The sequence below is a fragment of the Nilaparvata lugens genome, chromosome 3 (genome assembly GCF_014356525.2).
Source record: "Nilaparvata lugens isolate BPH chromosome 3, ASM1435652v1, whole genome shotgun sequence".
NCBI classification, from domain to species: Eukaryota; Metazoa; Arthropoda; class Insecta; order Hemiptera; family Delphacidae; genus Nilaparvata; species Nilaparvata lugens.
The window spans coordinates 54,840,804-54,861,268 of record NC_052506.1 but is presented as its reverse complement, the minus strand read 5'-3'; the positions used below and the strand labels follow the sequence as shown (position 1 = coordinate 54,861,268).

The following is a 20,465-nucleotide window of genomic DNA, read 5'->3' as shown; positions in this document are numbered from 1 at the left end:
TACACTAATATTATTCATACAGTGTTGTACAATATTTCCGAAACTTCAAAATTACATCTAGTTGAAGACTAAGTCCATTTACCATGGCTGAATTGTCATCATATTTCATAGATTTTTTATATTCTCCTGTATCTCTTGCACAAAAAAGTTATAATAGATAGAAATTTGAGAAAATTGGGAAAAACAATTCTTGTAGGGGTTTGGGAGGTTGTAACTAATTAAATATTAGAGGAAGGTTATAGGGGTTTTGTTGTGATTAGAGAAAGAGGAAATTGTAGATGAAGGTTTTTCGATTATTGTCGTACAATAGACGGTGGAATATCAAACGTTTATCAAAATATAAGCGATAAAAGAAACACCTGAACATTTTGGCGGCCTTCTCGTTTTCGAGGTGTTTGCCTGTGATTTCGACTTGTCATCATCTTGTTCATCATTATGCTAGTCCTAACGAAGAAATTAAGACATCTTCCAAAAAATATCACGGAAGTGGGCCCGGACTATATAACAAATGCCACAGTCTTCACGGTGATATGACGAAGAATAATCATAAGTTCATGCTAATTCAAGTGATAAAATTTATCCTCTATAATGTCTGGCGAATCGGAGGTTGAAAAAAGACCGTAGAACAAACATATGCTATACGAAGTTCATCGCTTTATGAAACGTTGAAGAATGAAGCGAAATTGTTGAACCGTTGGTAGTGCTACCTCTAAGGAATCTGTGTTACAACTTGAAAAACGTGTTTGGTTAATTAAGATAGAGCACTCTCGAATTGCTTCTTGTTGTTGGATGATTTCCCTAGCTAAACTGAGTTCTATCTACAGAAATGGTCAAATATATCAAATTCATTTTGGAATTAATTTCTTGTTATTTTAATTTATCTTTAGTATTTTTGTATAAATATTTTTGGACTGAGAATTGTGTAAATTTGAAACCCTAATCTTTTTTGGACTTTGTCATTTCATGAAAATTCGGAAGAGAGAAGTAGCTCAAGATTAAACTTATTTCTTCTCTCCCAATCATTCTGATAATCATCAATAATTATTATATCGTTGAAGATATGTGATATTTATTGAAATAAACCATTATAACCTAGAATAACGGATAAAATAATTGGCTGTTAATTTAATGAACATTTAAGCCTGGACGGCCATAAACAATAATTGAACAGGTCAAAATGAGTGAGTTGTCATTTTCAAGATTTTTGGACAACATAACTCAAATCCTCTATATTTGCTCCATAGTCGGGAACGTTTTGAACTGTCTAAAAGAGTTTGAAACTTATTGCTGTATAGAATGCTTAAATTACTAATTAGTCTTCCAACTTTTATCATGTTCTTGGCATAGTTCCGTTATCATCCAACTCAATAATAATAATCTTTCATCGATTTTCAGTTTACCCTGACCGGCAATTGGATGATTCTGATGAAGACTTTGAGCTACTTGGCTGACTGTTTGCTGATCTGAATAGTTGTATTGTGAATAAATTATATTATTAACACGTACTGTTGAACAAAACTCTGCGTTTCTTTTTGTACAAATACTCTATAATCCATTGTTTTGTACAAACAAAAATTAATTAGGTGGTATTAGTTTTCAATATTTTAAAAGATATTTTGTGTAACAAATTAATCTTTGTAAAAATAATTATTTCTTTAGGTATGTATTTCATACAATGCGAAAAGTCTGTACATGTGTATAATATGATATTCTGATAGTGATAAATTGAACTAGAATCACTGGGAGATTATGTGAAAATGGTAAAACTATTTTATACGTTGAAGTAAATATAAACTATTTTGCTGTGAATAAGTAATGCTTCAAATCACATTTTATAAGCCATCACGAGTAAATTTAAATTTAAAATTGTTATCACATGATAGGGTAGGGATGAAATAACAAAGAATAATATTCTAATTGAAATCTTTTCTGTGCAGTGCCTCGCTTATTTTAAGCCCGCTCTGTAAATATTTTGTTGTGTGTGACATGTTGCATAATATTTTGTCCATTATAACTAGAATAGTTCTTTTAAATCATCACAGTGCAATAAAATTATTATTCAATAAAGTTTTATTGGGAGTTTTTAATTCACTTTCATGCTTTTCTCATTGTTGAACTATATCAAACTAACGGCTTTATCACAATGTTCCTGAAACGTAAATTTCTCTGCTTTATTGTGAGAAATTATTAGATAAAAATCTGTTAGTTTTTTGGTTGGATTGTAAATAAATGAAACCAGTTTCTTGTTGAATTATGACAATTTATTGCTTTCAATTGATGTATAATAATGAACATGGTCTTCTTATAGAATGGTCTCATGGTCTTCTCATGGTCTTACTTTTTATTGATCTCAGCTCAATTTTTTATTCATATTCAGAGAGTATTAATAATAGACTCAGAAGATGTTCTAAACATTCTTCCTAGAAATGTTTTCAACTTTGATTTCTTTAAATATTTTTCATGGGTTTGGGGTAGGGTGATTGCTTCTATCAAAGGAAACGGTAAAGTTGCATTGAAATTATTCTGGAAATCATAGTTTGAGAAAACATTTTCAAAATCAATTCCTGAATACAGAGGGAATGGAGTAATATTTTTACCAAATTTCCTTTTCAGGTAATCCTTGAGTTTTGATAAAACACCTTTATGGTTGATGATATCAGGATAAGTCATTGTAGGTAAGTTGAGATAATCCAAGGAAGGTATATTAATATTTTCCTGGTTGAAGATAGTTTTATGTTCCTGATCAAATGATTTTGAGTTTGTTGAAGGGTATCTATGTGTGGTTGGGAGATATCCTGAATCAATGGAGAAATCACCAAATGTTTGCGCCGTGGCAAAAGTTGGCTTTCTATTCTTCTTTGTGGTTTTGATTGGTGTGACAGTAGTTGGTTTTGATATTAATATAGACTCAGTAACTGCAATATTCGGCTGATAAAAGTCTCTGTCACCAAGTCCTGATTGTGTAAAAACAGTTCGTGTTGTTTTTGCATTATTATTGGCCGCATTTGAACTTATAGGATAGCCTCTTGTTTGTAATGGTGGTTTAAAGTGAAAAGGAAAATGTAATCTAGTGGCAGGTGTTATTTTTACCGGAGTTCTTTGAGAAGAGAAAGGATTATATGTAGGTGAAATCATTTCTATTGGATTTTCCATTTTTTTAAGTGTTGAGTATTCTCTTCCATAAAATAGATTAGAAAATTCAAAGCTATCACTATCAAATAAAAAAGATTTTATCCTATACAGACTATTGTCATTGTTATTCTTTTCCATTTCTAGTTCAATTTGTAAAGGGAAGTTTAGCCACACCCTCTTTGGAGAATCAAGCTCAATACTTGGGTTTTTATTTAGTGGTTTGCTATCAATGCCAGAATGCACCGCCAAACTTGTTGCATTTTCTCCATGTTGCAATTTGGAAATATTGTCTTTTTTAGATTCTCTTATATTCTCAAAAAAATCATATTTTGTACTTTCTTCCATGCAGGTTTTATTTTTGGTTATGGTTTTAACATATGGGTTCTTTGCAATTTTATCTTCCAACTCTGGCAATTCATCCAAAGCTTGTAACGTTGTGTCTTGTGTTGAATTCCATCCTGAAAATAATCATTGTAACTAGAATCTTAGGCTCAAATCACACAGATGTGGTGATGGCACAGACTTTTTCCATCCTATACAAGGTGTCCCACGACAGGTTTAACAGCCGGAGATAATAGATTACAGTTTAAACGCTTATAAAAAGTTTAAAAACGTCAAAAAAGTACAGTAACAAATAAATTAATCTTATTGGAAATTCATTTTTCTTTCCAACCATATCCTTAGAATTGGATTTTGATTGATGCTTTTCTAGACATTGACGTTATCAAAAACATCGAAAAATCTATATACTCGAAAACCAAGGTCGATAGGCTACAGTATAAGAAAATTTCACTGATCATTTTTTTGTTGCAAATTTCATGTCAAATGGACTTTCGTAGGACACTCTAATTTTTTCCACTAAATTAGAAGTTATTGCAAAATTAATTTGCAGTTTCAGCTTTTTCAGCTATATTGAATTAGGCTAATGATAATAAAGTTTTAAAGCAAGTAAAATTTATAATAATAAAGGCCAACCTTAATTATTAGGTACCTTAATTTAAAATGCCCGTTGCACATGCCTGTTAAACTTAACGGTGATCCGGTTAAATGTTATGAAAACTAATTAGAAAAACAAAAAACATCTTAAATTATTGCAGTTAAAATTAAACAGACTTTTGTGCAACCGCGCCAAATTATTCAAAAACATGGTGTGCGCATGGCTTTAAGTAAAATAGGATAGTTTCTATAGAGTAGGGTACTCTCTATAAATATATTTAGATATACTCACTTTGAGAACAATGACTTCCAATTAAGCTTGGTAAAACATGTTTATAGAATATACACACCAGAAATATATACTGAAATTTCATGAATAGATAAACAATATTTTTGAACTGATTGAATCATAATAAACTTCCAAATTTAGGTACAGTACAGTACACGATAAAGTTAGATAATTTTGGAAGGCTTTAAAAATCTGAGTAAAGATTAATTTTGAATCGCAGTCTTTTCAATATAATAATTGACTTTTACAATAATCTTAATCAATTTGAGGTAGATACAGAATTATTTTATATTGAAAAAGTAAACTAAAATAAGGTTAATTCACTACCGTAATGATAATGAACAACTAGGTACTATGCTGGGTTGTACCAATCAGGAGCATCTGGGATCTGCTGTTCCTATTTCTTAAGACCAATGCACACAGCAGCTGACAAAGAACAAATCAAACGTCTTCATTCAGACGAATGTCTATGCGTTGCAATATTTAAACACCTGGGGAGGGATTTTTTTTTCGTTTATTGCTGTGTGATCTGGTCTTTACTTAGTCGTGTCATAAGCCCAAGAGTATGTTTTTTACTCGCCTTGCCCTATTACCATGGGTAAGGAAAGTAATGCTTTCCGAAAAAAATTAAGGTACCCCAATTTCCAAATTTCTTAACGTTTCAATGTCCCCTGAGTCCAAAAAAGCGGTTTTTGAGTATTGGTCTGTATGTGTGTGTGTTTATATGAGTGTATGTGCGTCTGTGTACACGACATCTCATCTCCCAATTAACGGAATAACTTGACATTTGGAACTTAAGGTCCTTACACTTTAAGGATCCGGCGATTTCCTCAAAAACGGCTCCAACGATTTTGATCGAATTTATACCTAATATAGTCATTGATAACCTCTATCAACTGCCACAAGTCTTATAATCTGTAAAAATTTCAGGAGCTCCGCCTCATCTATGCAAAGTTGGATTTTAGATTCCCAATTATCAGGCTTCAGATAGGTACAATTTAAACAAAAAATTACAAGTAGAAAAGATTGACCATGAAAATCTCTACAATTAGGGATAGATGGACCAGTGACATTTGGGATAGTTGGACCACTTGAAAAGCCTGGGATAGTTGGACCATGTATTGTATTAAACTTTTATTTTCTATATCAATTGCTTAATTTGTTTAACTGGTAAAATAGAATTATATTTCATGCAAAAATTTTATTTTTAGGTTTTAACAGCCCTATTATTGCTCATAAAACAATAATACACAATGAAAAAATATTACTACTTAGCCTATATTGAATGTTAAGAAATATTACAAATGTTATGAAAGCCGCAATGAATGTTGCTGAAATTATCATTATTAACAATAAATTCTAATAAGTTTTCTTTTTTTCGATTTTTTATAGGAATGCCTACTTTCTACAAGAGGAAAGGAACTTCTGGGCGAGGAGAATGGACCGAAGATGGTTTGAAGAATGCTGTGAAAGCTGTCGAAGAGAAGAAGATGGGAGTGAATGCAGCAGCTACAGCTTTTGGAGTTCCAAAGACTACTTTAAAACGGCGCCTCAAATCCCAGAATTTCGATAAGGGCTCCATGGGGAAAAGTTCTTTGTTGGGAATTGAAAATGAGAAAAAAATTGTTGGACACATTAAAAAACTCCAATCGCGAGGGTTCACTCCAACAAGGGACTCTGTACGCTCCATGGCTTACTATCTTGCTGAGAACCTGAAATTGAAGCACAATTTCAGTCACGAGAAGAAGCAGGCAGGCTATGACTGGTTGTCTTCTTTTCTTGCTCGTAACTCTGAACTTTCCATCAGACAATCCGAAGGAGTCTCACTAGCAAGAGTAAAGGGCTTAAATAAAATAGTTGTAAAAGAATATTTTGAGCTCTTGAAAAATGTTATTGAATCAAACGGTCTCATTGACAAACCAGGAAATATTTTTAATATGGACGAAACGGGTTTACAACTCAACAACAAACCTGGGAAAGTTGTTGCCTTGAAAGGTTCGAAAAATGTGACATCTGTCACATCTGGAGAGAAAGGAGAGACTATTTCTTTATTAGCGTGTGTTAATGGAGAAGGCACATTCTTGCCACCTTTTTGTATAATGAAAGGGAAAAATTTGAAGCAGGAGTTTTGTGATGGTTTGCCACCTGGTGCAGAAGTGAAGATGTCTCCCAAGTCTGGCTATGTGAATAGTGAGATTTTTTTTGATTGGCTGAAGAATCATTTTACGCCTAGGAAACCAGCAGGAAAAGTTCTTCTGCTATTGGACGGCCACACGTCGCACACGAGTTGCATTGAAATGCTGGAGTTTGCGGAAGAAAATAATATACTTCTGATGAGCATTCCACCTCATACTAGCCACTGGCTTCAGCCGTTGGACCGCGCATTTTTCAAGTCGCTGAAAATGAACTTTTATGCTGCATGTTCAAATTTCATAGTCAACAATCCTTCACGGAAAATCACGCGACTGCAGTTTGGAACTCTTCTAAATATAGCTTGGGGGAAGTCTGCTAATGTAGATAATGGGGTCAGTGGTTTCAGAACATGTGGGATAATCCCTTTGGAAGCGGAACGCATACCAGACTATGCTTTTTTATCTGAATCCACAGACTCCAGGCCTCCAGAGGCAACTGTTGACCCATTAGACATATCAGAAGGTGTGGATGAGCCAGGTAGTCTGGATTCAAATGAACAAGTTAAAAATGATAATTACAGAACAAGAGAATATAACAATATTAAACTGGCAACTTACAAAATCGTTAATTGAATATCTTAGAAAAATATTTTACAAAACTTGTTTACAATTTACAACCGAGTATATGCGTTTTATTATAATTACAGTTACGGTAATTGTAGGTATTAGTTATTAGAGAATCTAATGAAATAGGTACTGTTTAATTGTTCAAATAGGGTTTTTATTAATTTTGAATAAATTGATGATTAATATCACAATAGTAACAGCACAGGTTTATAAGGAAATATACATTTAATCCAGATGCAGAGTAAATTAATTTTTTATGTCAGTAAAAATCAATATAAAATTTTAAAATGAAATAAATAAATTTGGGTGAATGTGACTAAGTCTAAAATCAATTAAGTTAGTCAGAGGCTGCAAATTTGATGAGCTATCGCTGCTCCAGTCATGGATGGATTAGATGAGTTACTAACTTACATGGACGTAAACAATGAGAAATAAATATTAATGTACATGAAATAATAATGATAAATTGTTCGTATCCAAGATATATTGTCGATAAACTTGATCGTAAATGAATATGAGAACACTATAATGATCATGGCATGGATATAAAAAAATTAAAATAACAAATAGTAAATAAAAAATATTGATTGTAGAATTTTCCAGTGATGAAAAACAATCAAACTCTTAGCATAAAATTCAATAAAACGAGAGAGAGAGAGAAAGAATGTAAATATGATAATAATATTCAAAAACATACACAATTAGCCAATTTAGTTGGATTAAAAAGCAGACTTTCACAATCATCAACGCTTTAGCTTCAAACAATAACAATAAAGAATGTAAATTTAAAACACGCATAACAATATGATTAAATGCTAGGAAATAACGCAAACTAACAGACTAGAACAACTAGAAACAAAGCGGGTTTGATTCAATGAAGCATTACCTAATTAAATAGATATATCAACAATAATAATAAATCAGAGTGCAACTTATTAAAAGACAGAATGGTCAGCAAGGGAATTGATCATATATCTGAATATTTTTACAGTACTACTAATACTGTGATAATCATTTTTTTATTAAATATCACCAATTTGAAAAGGAGATAACAATCCTAACTGAAAAACAATGATCTACCCGATTTCGGTGATAATTCATTATTATACTGTACTTCAAACTGATCTGTAATTCATAGCAAACCTGATGAAGTGCCTAATTCCTGGTTATGTAGGCCTATTATATTAAATTCCAGTGTTATTTTTTGGCCATGGGAGCATTACCCACTTACACGAACAATCGCTTCAATTGCCAATGATTTGCGAAACTTCAATTTTTCACAAAAATTAACGGAACTTTCCATAGCAGTTGTCAGTTGAAACGATTGATTCGAAAAACTCAAGGACAATAATTAGTAGTAAATATAATAAGGAAACCTTTAACTCAACTTTAACTCTAAGTCTTATGGATTTGATCATGATTGATGAAAATAAAAAATGATTGATTACGGATAAATGATAGATTAATTTCAGTCATGAAACTGATATATAATTTTAGACTGCCTTTATTTCAACTGGTGAGCAAAGTTGGGGCGCAGCCGGCCCTCTCTCCCACTTTATTGATTGACTGATTCATACAATAAGTACATCGTCAAAAATGATAGGGAGAGAAAAACCACGATATAGGTTTAGAGGCGAAACGGTATACCAAAGTACAACAATTATTAACAAAATAACTCGTTCCTCAAGTTTGATTGAAAATTGATAATAATTAGCTTTATATTTTTTTAGGATTTTTTGAAAAAAAATGAAACGATTTTACATTTTATCTACAATAGCCATTATTATTCTCATTATAGTCAAAATGACAGGAGCGAGCCAATTATATCCAAAACAGATTAATTCTTATAAGTATTATTTATCATGAAATTATTCAAAATTCAAATATTAAAAAATAGTGATGTACATACAATACATGTACCTATATCGCACAGCCCAATATATTTTTACAGAGACAAAAAACGTATAAATAATTACAAGATTCCTACTTCAATTACCATTTCAAATTAAAAAATCTTATTGAATGCATATTATAATCCTATGTTTATTGGAAGTGATATGGTGTATTTGAAACAAGAAAAAAATTTTATCTGTGTTAATTTATAACGATCCTTCATAGCTCAATTGAAAATTGATTTTTAGCTCGTACAGTAGAATTACATTTGTTCATTGAGTATTGTGATATTGAAGATTTTAACAATATACATTTGTACACATTTCTTTAGCTGTACACTAAAATTTAATCATAGACATATAATTAATAATGAGATAGTGTTGAATTAATTGAATATAGAAAGATTGAAAAAAATATCTTATACACCTTCTAGAAATTTCAATGAATATTAAAAAATATTGTCGCGATTATGACAGAAACATTATTACCAGAATATTTATAATAATACAATTATAGGCCTACTATTGATGTGGTTTTTACATTGTCAATACAATGATACTGTAGAATATTTTGCATCTATTTTACAAAGCCAATTAATCCTGTTTACTGTACTTATTTATAGTACAATAATAGAAAATTATGTTTTTCAAACATAAAACTATAATCACAGTCAACATCAAGTGCGTAAATTACAATTCACAACATTAGCAAGCAACAATTGATACTTAGTATTTCTCACAAAGATTCCAGTAGAAATATTTTTTTTCAAATAAATAACGGGATAAGCTTAAATATTATTATAATATTGGTTACGATTTTGTTCGACATTGATAGGCTTGGGACTGATTTCTACATATTGATGACAAATAGCATTAAACTATTTATTTAACATTTACAATGAATGTTAATGAATTATATTAGACTATAGTTATATAAAAAAGGGAATTGACTGAAAAAATTCTCCCAATAGCAGGAAGGACAATACCTTGAGAATAATATATATACTTGGAGAATCTGATAAAAACTCCTTTTACAGAAGTATAGAAGATTGAATTAAAGTGAAAAACAATATTTTACTTCATTATGTTGCATGTATAGAATATAATGTGTGTATTCTCTTATTGAGTATATATAATATATAATAAGTCTCCCACCATAGCTGCTACAATAATCAATAAAATTGTTATGAATGTTTTGTACAAACGTCGTCTCATCAATAAATCGTATATTCATTGATAAGAAATTAAATTCACCAGATAAGTATGACATTACAATGTATTAATACAAAGTTATTCAAAGTATTAGTGTTCTGAAAGTTTTTGATTGAATCCATGATATCAATCGCACCATAGAAACTTCAATTTATTCATAATTGTTTTGCCTTTTAAAGGATAGATGAATAGTATTTGGTAAATTTATGGATTTTATTTAAAACATATCAGATTATGATAGTTGGGAATACAATAATCATGATAATATTTATTTAAATCATAATAAACTTTCTTTGAAAGTACTGTATTAGCCTTGTTCAGTTCACGCTTCAGTATTAACATTTCTACAATATTGACAGTAATAATTATTAGATGTCGATTATGGTAAAGAAAAATTATTGTTATTAAAGTGAAAAATTCCAATCTAAACAAGCATATGAATCTAAATCATATGCATATGGCTTAAAACTTAAATTGGTAACATGTATAAGCCATCAAATATAACAGGATAAAGCTGAATAAGTAGCTTTATGATTATTAAGAGGATTAGTCTTTGGTCTACTGATAAATATCCAGTAGAAGTCTAAGTCAGATCAATAAAACTGTTTGAATGTAATTGTGTTCCTATTACGGTACAGTATTTATGCAAATAAGATATTGAATTCTTAGTAGTTGGGTGATGAGATTAGACAGTTGCTATTTCGAATAATGAGGGCAAGACTCTAATTTTGCCTTACTTGTTGGATATCTCGATTGGTAACATAGGAACCAATGTCTGTTAACTGTTTGTTGTCGGGTAGGAAAGTACAATGTGATAGGAATAGGATCAGCTGAGAGGAGAGACAACGACTGACGTAGAGGAGGTCGGTCTTCAGTGCGGGATATACAATTGAGTAAAGATACATTTAGACTTGTATACGATTTAATCATAGAAATTACTAGTCTTTTTACTTTTTTATTATCTGTGGCTTGGTGCAAAAACTACCAATGTCAATTTTTTCAAAAAGGAGTTTAATACACCAAATACATCACTAATATCGATTATTTTCAGTTTCAGAAGTGCCAATGTCCTATCTCAAAGCAATAAGAAGTTGTTTTTGTATTTAGTAATTTCACTCTCAGAGTGTGAAAACTACAAATGAAGACATATGTTTTCAGATTGTCATTTATACTCCATGCCAGAACTACCAATGTCGACTTCTGCACTTCTAGCACTTACATTTCCTTATCGAAATGCCGTAGTTGGAAAATACAAGGTGAACTTTCAAGCTGATTTGTGAGAAAGTTGATAATTGACATAGGTAGTTGTTGCACCAAGCCACATATTACTACAACAATATGAGGACAATATTGTATTACTGTACAATAATAATTTCAAATATCCGATGAAAGATATATATAAATAGAACTAAGGACTTCTGCTACTACAAATATTGACCGAAGAAATAAATAGCAGAAGGAAATTTGAAAAATGAGACTGTCCAAAACTTGCGCCCAAAATTGCAATTTTTGGACAGTTTCATTCTTCTAATTTTTTTCTGCTATTTCGTTCTACGGATAATAATTGCAGTAGCAGAAGTCCCTAGTTCTATTTATATAGCGTTCATCGGATATTTTAAATCATTAAATAAAATAATATAAAAAAGTAGAAAGAGGGTAATAGTAATTTGTTTAATAATTAAACAAATCAAAAAAATTCTTTGTTGTATACAATTATATGAGGATAATATAAGTAAAAACGTCCAAGTATCAATAGATTTTTGTTCAGACAAAACGCATGAGCAAAAATCACAGCTCATATAAATTTTCATCTGAACTTGTAATTTAGGAGATGCTTGTCAATTTTGATGATGGGTAATTTTCATAAAACCCGTTGATGGGATATATTGATGATATAAGGAGGTTAATCAAACCATAGAACTTGCATGTGAAACAATCAATGTGGTAATGCATTCAGTTGTGTTACTCTTACTGCGCCCAGTTGTGATGCAGCAGATTGATGACGAGGACAGTGATGTTGTCGAGCGAGCCGCGATAGTAGGCCTGCAGGGTGATGCTCTTGGCGCCGTGATGAGGCTCGGACAGCCGGTCGCGGATGAAGGCGACCGCCTCCTCGTTAGAGAAGGCGTCCCACAGGCCGTCCGAGGCCAGCACCAGGAACTGCGGCCGGTGGTCGGCCAGGTCGAACGTGAGCACGTCCGGGTCGGCGATCACCAGGCGCCGGTCTTTGAGCGGGTAGTCGCCCAGCGCTCGTGATGTCGCCAGGATGCCTGCCACTCGCCACACCCCGTTGAACGTGATCACGCCGCCCGCCTCTTCTATCCGCTTGCTTTCACGCTTCTGCACAAAACAATACACACATTAATTATAATTTAAATAAGGATAGTAATAGTAAAATGGTTTAGTTCGGCTGGCCACTAGCGGTAGAACATGGATGATACCACATGTCATGCATGTTTGTCATGCACATACACATGTTCATCATAAGCGAGAGACTTCTAACATTGAATAAACAACCAATAAGAATAAATAGACCACTGGAAAATTACAAATTATAATGATAGAAGAATTATTTTACCTCAAAGAGAGCAGCGAAGAAAAAATTAACAACAAAAATCGGAGAAAAAAACCTAACCTCAAAAAATTTTGCTCGAAGTGTTTCGCTGTGATGACACAACAATGTATGACGACTGTGTATCATCACTACCTCCGTAAACAAAGCCATAGTGCATTCCGGTGACGTCAGCACAAGTAGGGCTCCTATACCAATAATTTTTTTTTGATTTCAGCTGATCTATATCAGCAAGTGTTTTTATTGGTGTAGGAGACCTACCTGTGCTGACGTCACCAGAATGCACTATGGCTTTGTTTACGGAGGTAGTGATGATACACAGTCGTCATACATTGTTGCGTCATCACAGCGAAACACTTCGAGCAATATTTTTTGAGGTTAGGTTTTTGTTTCTCCGATTTTTGTTGTTGATTTTTTCTTTGCTGCTTTATTTGAGGTAAAATAATTCTTCTATCATTATAATTTGTAATTTTCTAGTGGTCTTTTAATTATTATTGGTTGTTTATTCTATGTTAGAAGCCTCTCGTTGATGATGAACATGTGTATGTGCATGATAAACATGCATGACATGACATGTTTATCATGCATGTTCGACCGCTAGTGGTCAGCCTAAGACCTAGTTTAATAAGAATTGAAATTAATATTAGTTCAACGATAATAGACCAATATTAATCGATAGATAGATCAATAATCATCCACTGCCCACTTAAACAAGGGGATCTAAAACATGTCGAAAAATCTACATGGTCCACGAATCTCTCTTTATCGGAGTAATTTTACATCGAAATTCGGGAATTCCTGAAATAATAAGTGCTTAGCCTGTTTTTTTTTTTCATCATCTATAATATAATAAAGGAGAGAATCGCCTTATACACGTAAGAGATAGGAAATTCACAAATAACGCATAAGGATTCTTCAATTACCGAGGATGGTTATAGGTCTATTCTCAGTTCTTCAAGATTTCAGTTCGTCAAGATTTCAATTAGTCATGCCTCCATTTTGTTATACTTTGCTTGAGAGTGGTCGAAGATAAAATAAATAGTAATCAACGATATAGTCAAAGAATACAAATATAGTCAAAGAATACCCATAACAAAATTATGAAACATTCTACATACGCAATTTGTTTAATTTGATCAATTTGGCAGTCAGTGTTCCATTTTGTAATTAGATCCAGCTCACATCGTACTTGATTTATCCTTCAATAGATTTTGTTATCCTCCAAGTATTTCTGTTTTAGAAATTAGATTGTATTAATTATGCCAATAAAGCTTTTCATAGTGTTGTGTGTGAGCTTTTATATGAATTTAAAATGAATAAAATTGAATTTAAAACGAAACTTGCACGATACATTCATAAATATTTAAAAAAAAATATGATTCAGGAATAATAAATACTACTCGCGGATATTACTCCACGTCTGTAAATAGGAATGAATATTAATAGACTTGAATTCATTCCTGGATAGACAGAGGATAAACCGTCAATATTTAGATTAAAGTGAATATGAAACTAATAAGCGTTTCATTTAATAAGAATATACACTGTATAATACACATGCATTAAAGTGTGAGGTAGATGCATACGTGTATTGAGAAATCGCATGAGAAATCAACTGAGTTTTATAAGCTAGAAAATTGAATTATAATATGAACAGTATACTGATGAGAAATAGATATAATCCGCTTTATTATAGCCTATAATAATGATTTTTCTCTAGTTATCACTAAAAGATAGATACAGAAAGTCAAAAAAATTTATTTTTTTTGTCAGTGTTAGCCACGAGCTTAAAAAAAGATAAATATTTTGCATACTAAGAAATATTGGAAATTGTATAGAACAAGAATGCTGACAATACAGTTTTACATCGGGATGATAATATTAATTTGAAACTAGAAATTTCCATACTATGCTATAGACTAGGCAGGACTGATAAAATATTACATAATGGGATATGAATAAGCAAATCCATTTAGATTTATTTCACCCAAAATAATCTTTGGAAATAAATTGGAATGAAAATTGAATCATTTAGGCCCGATTTAATTTCTACATCAACTTTCATAATAACATGAATGTTTGATAGATGACAATACATTAATGTTATAACTGATAACGTTTTGTAATTTAAAAGCGATTGAATATTACTGATTAATAAGTGAGTGTCTTAATCAAATCTATTGTTATATGAGTAACTGAAGCATCTGTGTTGACATAAACTAAATAAATGAATAAAAACGAAAGCTGATGGTATTATAAAGCCTTAATCCATTATTCACTAACAAAGCAGCCTGAATCAAACCAAATATATTTTTCATTCAAGTGAGAGAAACTGAGTGTACAGAATCTGAATTAAAACTTGATAATAAAATGCTTTAATAATAATTTCAAATGCTTTATAACTTTGAGAAAATGGCATACAGGATAAGAAGGTTTCAGCAAAAGAAACTTATTCCAAGTAAAATGAATTGATCAGAAAAGAATTTGGAATAAAGCACTGTGATTAATGATTTTGTAACAATAGGTCAGAAGGTTATGATGCTCAACAGATTGTAGACTACTGAAAGAATACTAATAGGATACACCAAACTGATGTTCAAACTCATGCATATCTTTCATAAAGTTTTCAATGAATCTGTAATTAAAAATAAAGCTTTAAAACCATGGGGAACATATTACTTGTGTATTACATGTATCTTGTGTGAACCGTAAACATAATAATTATGTACAAATAAAAGTTTTTATGAACAGCATATCACATAATGTTACTCATGAATCTATGACAACTAGCAGAACAACTTGTATGTTCCTAATAAAAACTAACTTACTGTGTGGAACAAAAATGGAATCCCTAAATCGAGGTATATTATTATTAGCAAGTTGTTACCTGTTGTGGCTTGTGATCGAATGAGAGAGGAATAGCATTGCCTTTGCTATCGCACATGACCCCGCGTGAATCGCCCACATTTGCCACCACAAGTTTGCTGCCTTCAACAATAGCTATCAGTGCGGTTGTACCTGTTACAAGCAATACAAACACTTAATAGTAATAAAAAAGGTGAGTGAAAGTAATAGAATTCATGTATATTTATCAGTCATCAATATTCACATAAAAACTTAATCAATAGCATCCTGCACAAAGTGATAATAGTAGCGTCCAATAGACCTAGCCACTAGTGTAGGCCAATTAGGTTCTGTTTGTGAGAAGGGGTTCGGAAGCTATTAATGTCCCAGTGTGATGACGTTTTGTCTCTAATGGCGGCTACTAGTGGACACTACCTACTATTGCACCGGTGTGCAGGAGGCTTAATGAATTCCACTTCGAAAAAAAAAGTTGAGTCGCTGCTCTAGAACGGCAATTTTAATAAATTCTTATTCAATAAAAATGCAGAATGTCCCATGAAAGGTGTAACAGCCGAATACCATAGATTCTACATTAAATTTGCAATAAAAATGCACAGTAAAATGTTCTTATAAGGACCTTAGTTTTCGAGATATTACATACGGTAGATCGAAAACTAAGGTCTATATAAGAAAATTTTACTGAACCTTTTTGTTGCAAATTTCATGTAGAATCTATGGTCTTCGGCTGTTACACTTTTCATGAGACAAACTTTATAGTCATACACCTCTATTTTATATGAATTTTACTTATGCTAGGTTAGGCCCACCGGGATGATGTACATTTAATTCTAAGCATTTTGAAATTCACGGATTTGGACTGATCTTTCTTGCCAGAATTGGATAAAATATTCAAATATGCAAGATTCGAGAGAGTGATATGTCACCGACAAGAATGACAAACGTAATTTATGACTTACCAGCAATATCCATGGACTTCTTGGCTGCTTCGACGAGAAGTCGATCTGCCGCTAAGACCTCATCAGTCAACAGCCGGTTGTAATTGATGGAAGAGTCCGAATTGAGATAGACAGATATGTCAGGTGGCTGGGGAGGTGGGACCGATGCACCAGAGATCGAGCCGCGCGAAGGCCTCACCTCTCTGGTTATGGGGCGAGTCAGCGCATCTAGTTTCTCCAATAGAAACGGATCTGTCACCGATACAGAAGAGTTTCCCGATTCATACTCATCAGCCGTTTGCGAAGCTGTTTTCTTGAAGCTTTTACGTCGTTTCAATATATCACTGGCAATATCTTGCTGCACTTTCTTAGCATCTGGCTTTGGCGATGCTTGCGGTTGGTAGGCTTTTATTCCCAGTGGGCTTTTCTCTGGACCTCCGTTTGCTATCAACCTCTTCACCTCTATTATCTTGTTATTCAGATTATTGATCAGGTTGTCTCTAGCATAGTTGGCAGCAAACTGAAAATTAAAGTCATTTTAAATACCTAAAAAATTTTCAAAGCCTTAGGAGTTACTTAAGGTGAGTTTTCGTTTGTGTGGATCCGCGTTCGGCTGCGTATGAGTATCGTATATTCAAATTAGCAACTATCTCAAACAATAAATCATAATCATAACAATAAAATATAATAATTAGGTATCAGTAGTACCTACTATTATTAGGTAATAGTCTACTCCCAGTGGGCTTTTCTCTGGACCTCCGTTTGCTATCAACCTCTTCACCTCTATTATCTTGTTATTCAGATTATTGATCAGGTTGTCTCTAGCATAGTTGGCAGCAAACTGAAAATTAAAGTCATTTTAAATACCTAAAAAATTTTCAAAGCCTTAGGAGTTACTTAAGGTGAGTTTTCGTTTGTGTGGATCCGCGTTCGGCTGCGTATGAGTATCGAATATTCAAATTAGCAACTATCTCAAACAATAAATCATAATCATAACAATAAAATATATTATAGGTATCAGTAGTACCTACTATTATTAGGTTATTCAGTCTACTGGATATGATATCAACTAAATAGATATGATAAAAATAGAAAAAAAAAATTATTTGGGAAATATTCTGACTAACCACGGGAACGTGACTAGGTGTAACCCCGACATCTTGAAACCCTGTCCCCTTTTAAAACTGGTTTCGAGGGGACAGGTTGACGTGAGCCATCCCCGTCAACCTATCTCCTTTCTAAGTAGGTGACAACTTGTCGGGGGGACACTCTGACGCAAGGTGACAGGTTGACGTCTACGTTCACGACAACCTATCACCAGCGGGTACAGGAGGTGTCAAGTTGTCGGGTTTGACAACTATGAAGAGACAACTATGTAGTGTCAACACTATGAAGAGAGTGTGCGAGATGCCAGGTTGACGTCTACGGTCACAACAACCTATCACCTGCGGATACATGAGGTGTCAAGTTGTCGGGTTTGACAACTATGAAGAGACAACTATGTAGTGTCGACACTATGAAGAGAGTGTGCGAGATGTCAGGTTGACGTCTACGGTCACGACAACCTATCACCTGCGGGTACAGGAGGTGTCAAGTTGTCGGGTTTGACAACTATGAAGAGACAACTATGTAGTGTCGACACTATGAAGAGTGTGCTAGATGCCAGGTTGACATCTACGGTCACGACAACCTATCACCTGCGGATACATGAGGTGTCAAGTTGTCGGGTTTGACAACTATGAAGAGACAACTATGTAGTGTCGACACTATGAAGAGAGTGTGCGAGATGCCAGGTTGACGTCTACGGTCACGACAACCTATCACCTGCGGGTACAGGAGGTGTCAAGTTGTCGGGTTTGACAACTATGAAGAGACAACTATGTAGTGTCGACACTATGAAGAGAGTGTGCGAGATGCCAGGTTGACGTCTATGGTCACGACAACCTATCACCTGCGGGTACAGGAGGTGTCAAGTTGTCGGGTTTGACAACTATGAAGAGACAACTATGTAGTGTCGACACTATGAAGAGAGTGTGCGAGATGCCAACCTACCACGTCAACCTATCACCTCGACTCCACACCACAAGAAATCGCCATTCCGGCTGGCTCTATATTTGAAAATGAGATGAATTGGTAATGATGAATTGGTAATGATGCATTGGTAATGATGCATTGGTCAAGGCTGCACTTTTTATTTATTTAAATTAAGAAAAGAAAACGGAGTTTCTCACTCTTATAATGATCTTAGCAATTATTGAAAAGGATTATCTAATTAAAAAAATGTACCAAACAGCCTTAAATATACCTACAGTTTGTCAAGAGCTTTCTCGAGTGTATGAAACATGACTTACATCAATCAGCAACCACTTTCACAAAGTGGTCAACTACGCCATTTCTTTCAATTTCGAATAATGCCCACATGTAAGCTTGTGCGTGAGTGATAAAATCAATGCTTAGATTATAATAGGGTTATAAGACATTCAATGGAAAGGAAATGTTTTTATTAGGCAGACTTAATGTCCTCATATTCAATATTGAAATATAGTTAAGATAATCAAACCTCAATGCATACCTGTGGGATTCAAATCCACGACTATTCAATCAATGCTAGACTGAAGGGTGACTATCTAGGCCTATTCGACAAACCTGGCTGCTGGCTGGCATATTAATTATGTAGGCCTGATACCAAAATCAGTTTCTTACATCAATATTGATAACATTCTCTTCACTTGAGATTTAATAGTTGAGAATAAAAGGATCAAATGCGAATTTAATCACTAATCCTAGGAATCGTAGCTGTACACAGAAGTTGTAGTCAATGCTAATGAAATTACCAAACTGGGAGTGGGCAGGAAAATATATCAATCTCTCACACAAAAAAGCAAAATAGCCTACCTCAGCTGTTATAGCGGACAATAAAAAGAGGCTAGTGTGGTACTTGAGTAGTTGAAATATAGTAAACAAGCTTATAATAAATTATAGCTTGTAGTCAAAGATAAGAAGTGCTTTTTACTATGAAAGCTTAAGCTCAAATAAAACAAGCATTACTTACTTCACCACCATGGCCGTCAAAAACAGCAAAGAGAGAAACTCCAGTATTGTTTATATTTTCATTTACGACAAAACGATCTTCCATACGGGGTCGACGTCCTTGTACCGCATAAACAGCAACATTGTTTTCTTTCAACTCCCAACTCAGCTTATCAACATCACCACCATCATTCACAAATATTTGAAACTTTTGCACTTTTGTAGAAGAAGATTTTCCAACAGCCACATACAATCTGCCTAGTAAACTGCGACTCCATAAATCTACTGCTTGAAGGTATACTATAACCACGATCAAAAATGCACTAAATATAAGCACTTCTGGTTTTAATACGTAGAGCCTAAGAATGCGCCAAATATGAGCGACATAGGCAGAATTGAGGGGTACCCCTACAGCAAATTTAGATAAAATCTTCATGTGGGAGATGTAAGTTTGATAAAATATTCTATCTTCTAACTCATCTTCCATTTTACACCCCTATTTATGATTTCATGAATGAATGACGACGACCATGATCCTCTCACCGCCTTCTGTATATTCCTTGTAAAATCATTTTTCACTTTTAGATGATAGTAGCAAGATAATAGAGTACTGTCATCAGCATTTTATTCGGTAAAATATTTATTTGATATTATTATTTTAAATACTAAAATGTATTTTAAGTTCAAGAAAATCTTATTCATTTGATAAATTTTAATATTCCACAAATACATGTAGAAATTTCATTAAATACTGTTAATAGATTGTTTACTTGGGAAATTTGTTATCAAGTGTGCACTTCACTCACTTTTCACGTTTATCGTTTGGCCTTGAAAAACAGCTGT

General features: G+C 33.2%; 4 protein-coding genes across 8 annotated transcripts in view; 2 read left to right on the top strand and 2 right to left on the bottom strand.

The window, feature by feature from the left end:
* The window catches only part of LOC111063063 (cysteine protease ATG4B), a 29,810-nt gene extending 27,563 nt beyond the window's left edge, over positions 1 to 2,247 (top strand). For 2 of the 4 annotated variants that reach the window (XM_039424065.1, XM_039424066.1), the window contains exon 9: positions 1,396 to 2,247. In XM_039424065.1, coding sequence (XP_039279999.1) covers positions 1,396 to 1,451 — 56 coding nt within the window. In that variant the 3' untranslated portion in view covers positions 1,452 to 2,247. The remainder of the gene's footprint in view (positions 1 to 1,395) is intronic. The other 2 variants (XM_039424063.1, XM_039424064.1) reach the window with 1 other exon arrangement.
* Positions 2,246 to 5,237, bottom strand: LOC111063062. Its single transcript, XM_022350748.2, has 2 exons — positions 4,361 to 5,237; positions 2,246 to 3,590 (listed from the first exon to the last, which is right to left on the bottom strand). Exons 1-2 carry the CDS (start codon positions 4,440 to 4,442, stop codon positions 2,374 to 2,376), a joined length of 1,299 nt encoding a protein of 432 aa, XP_022206440.1. The 5' UTR covers positions 4,443 to 5,237; the 3' UTR covers positions 2,246 to 2,373.
* A 514-nt stretch (positions 5,238 to 5,751) lies between these two features.
* On the top strand, positions 5,752 to 7,122 carry LOC120350253. The gene has a single exon (XM_039422836.1). It carries the CDS (start codon positions 5,752 to 5,754, stop codon positions 7,120 to 7,122), a length of 1,371 nt encoding a protein of 456 aa, XP_039278770.1.
* On the bottom strand, positions 7,041 to 20,171 carry LOC111063021 (protein phosphatase 1L). Of its 2 annotated transcripts, XM_039424060.1 has the most exons (5): positions 19,645 to 20,170; positions 17,349 to 17,433; positions 16,614 to 17,027; positions 15,680 to 15,810; positions 7,041 to 12,560 (listed from the first exon to the last, which is right to left on the bottom strand). In XM_039424060.1, exons 1-5 carry the CDS (start codon positions 20,107 to 20,109, stop codon positions 12,189 to 12,191), a joined length of 1,467 nt encoding a protein of 488 aa, XP_039279994.1. In that variant the 5' UTR covers positions 20,110 to 20,170; the 3' UTR covers positions 7,041 to 12,188. The 2 variants fall into 2 exon arrangements, with proteins under 2 accessions (XP_039279994.1, XP_039279995.1); XM_039424061.1 differs by lacking the exon at positions 17,349 to 17,433 and having other exon boundaries at positions 16,614 to 17,112; positions 19,645 to 20,171.
* Positions 20,172 to 20,465: the final 294 nt, after the last annotated feature.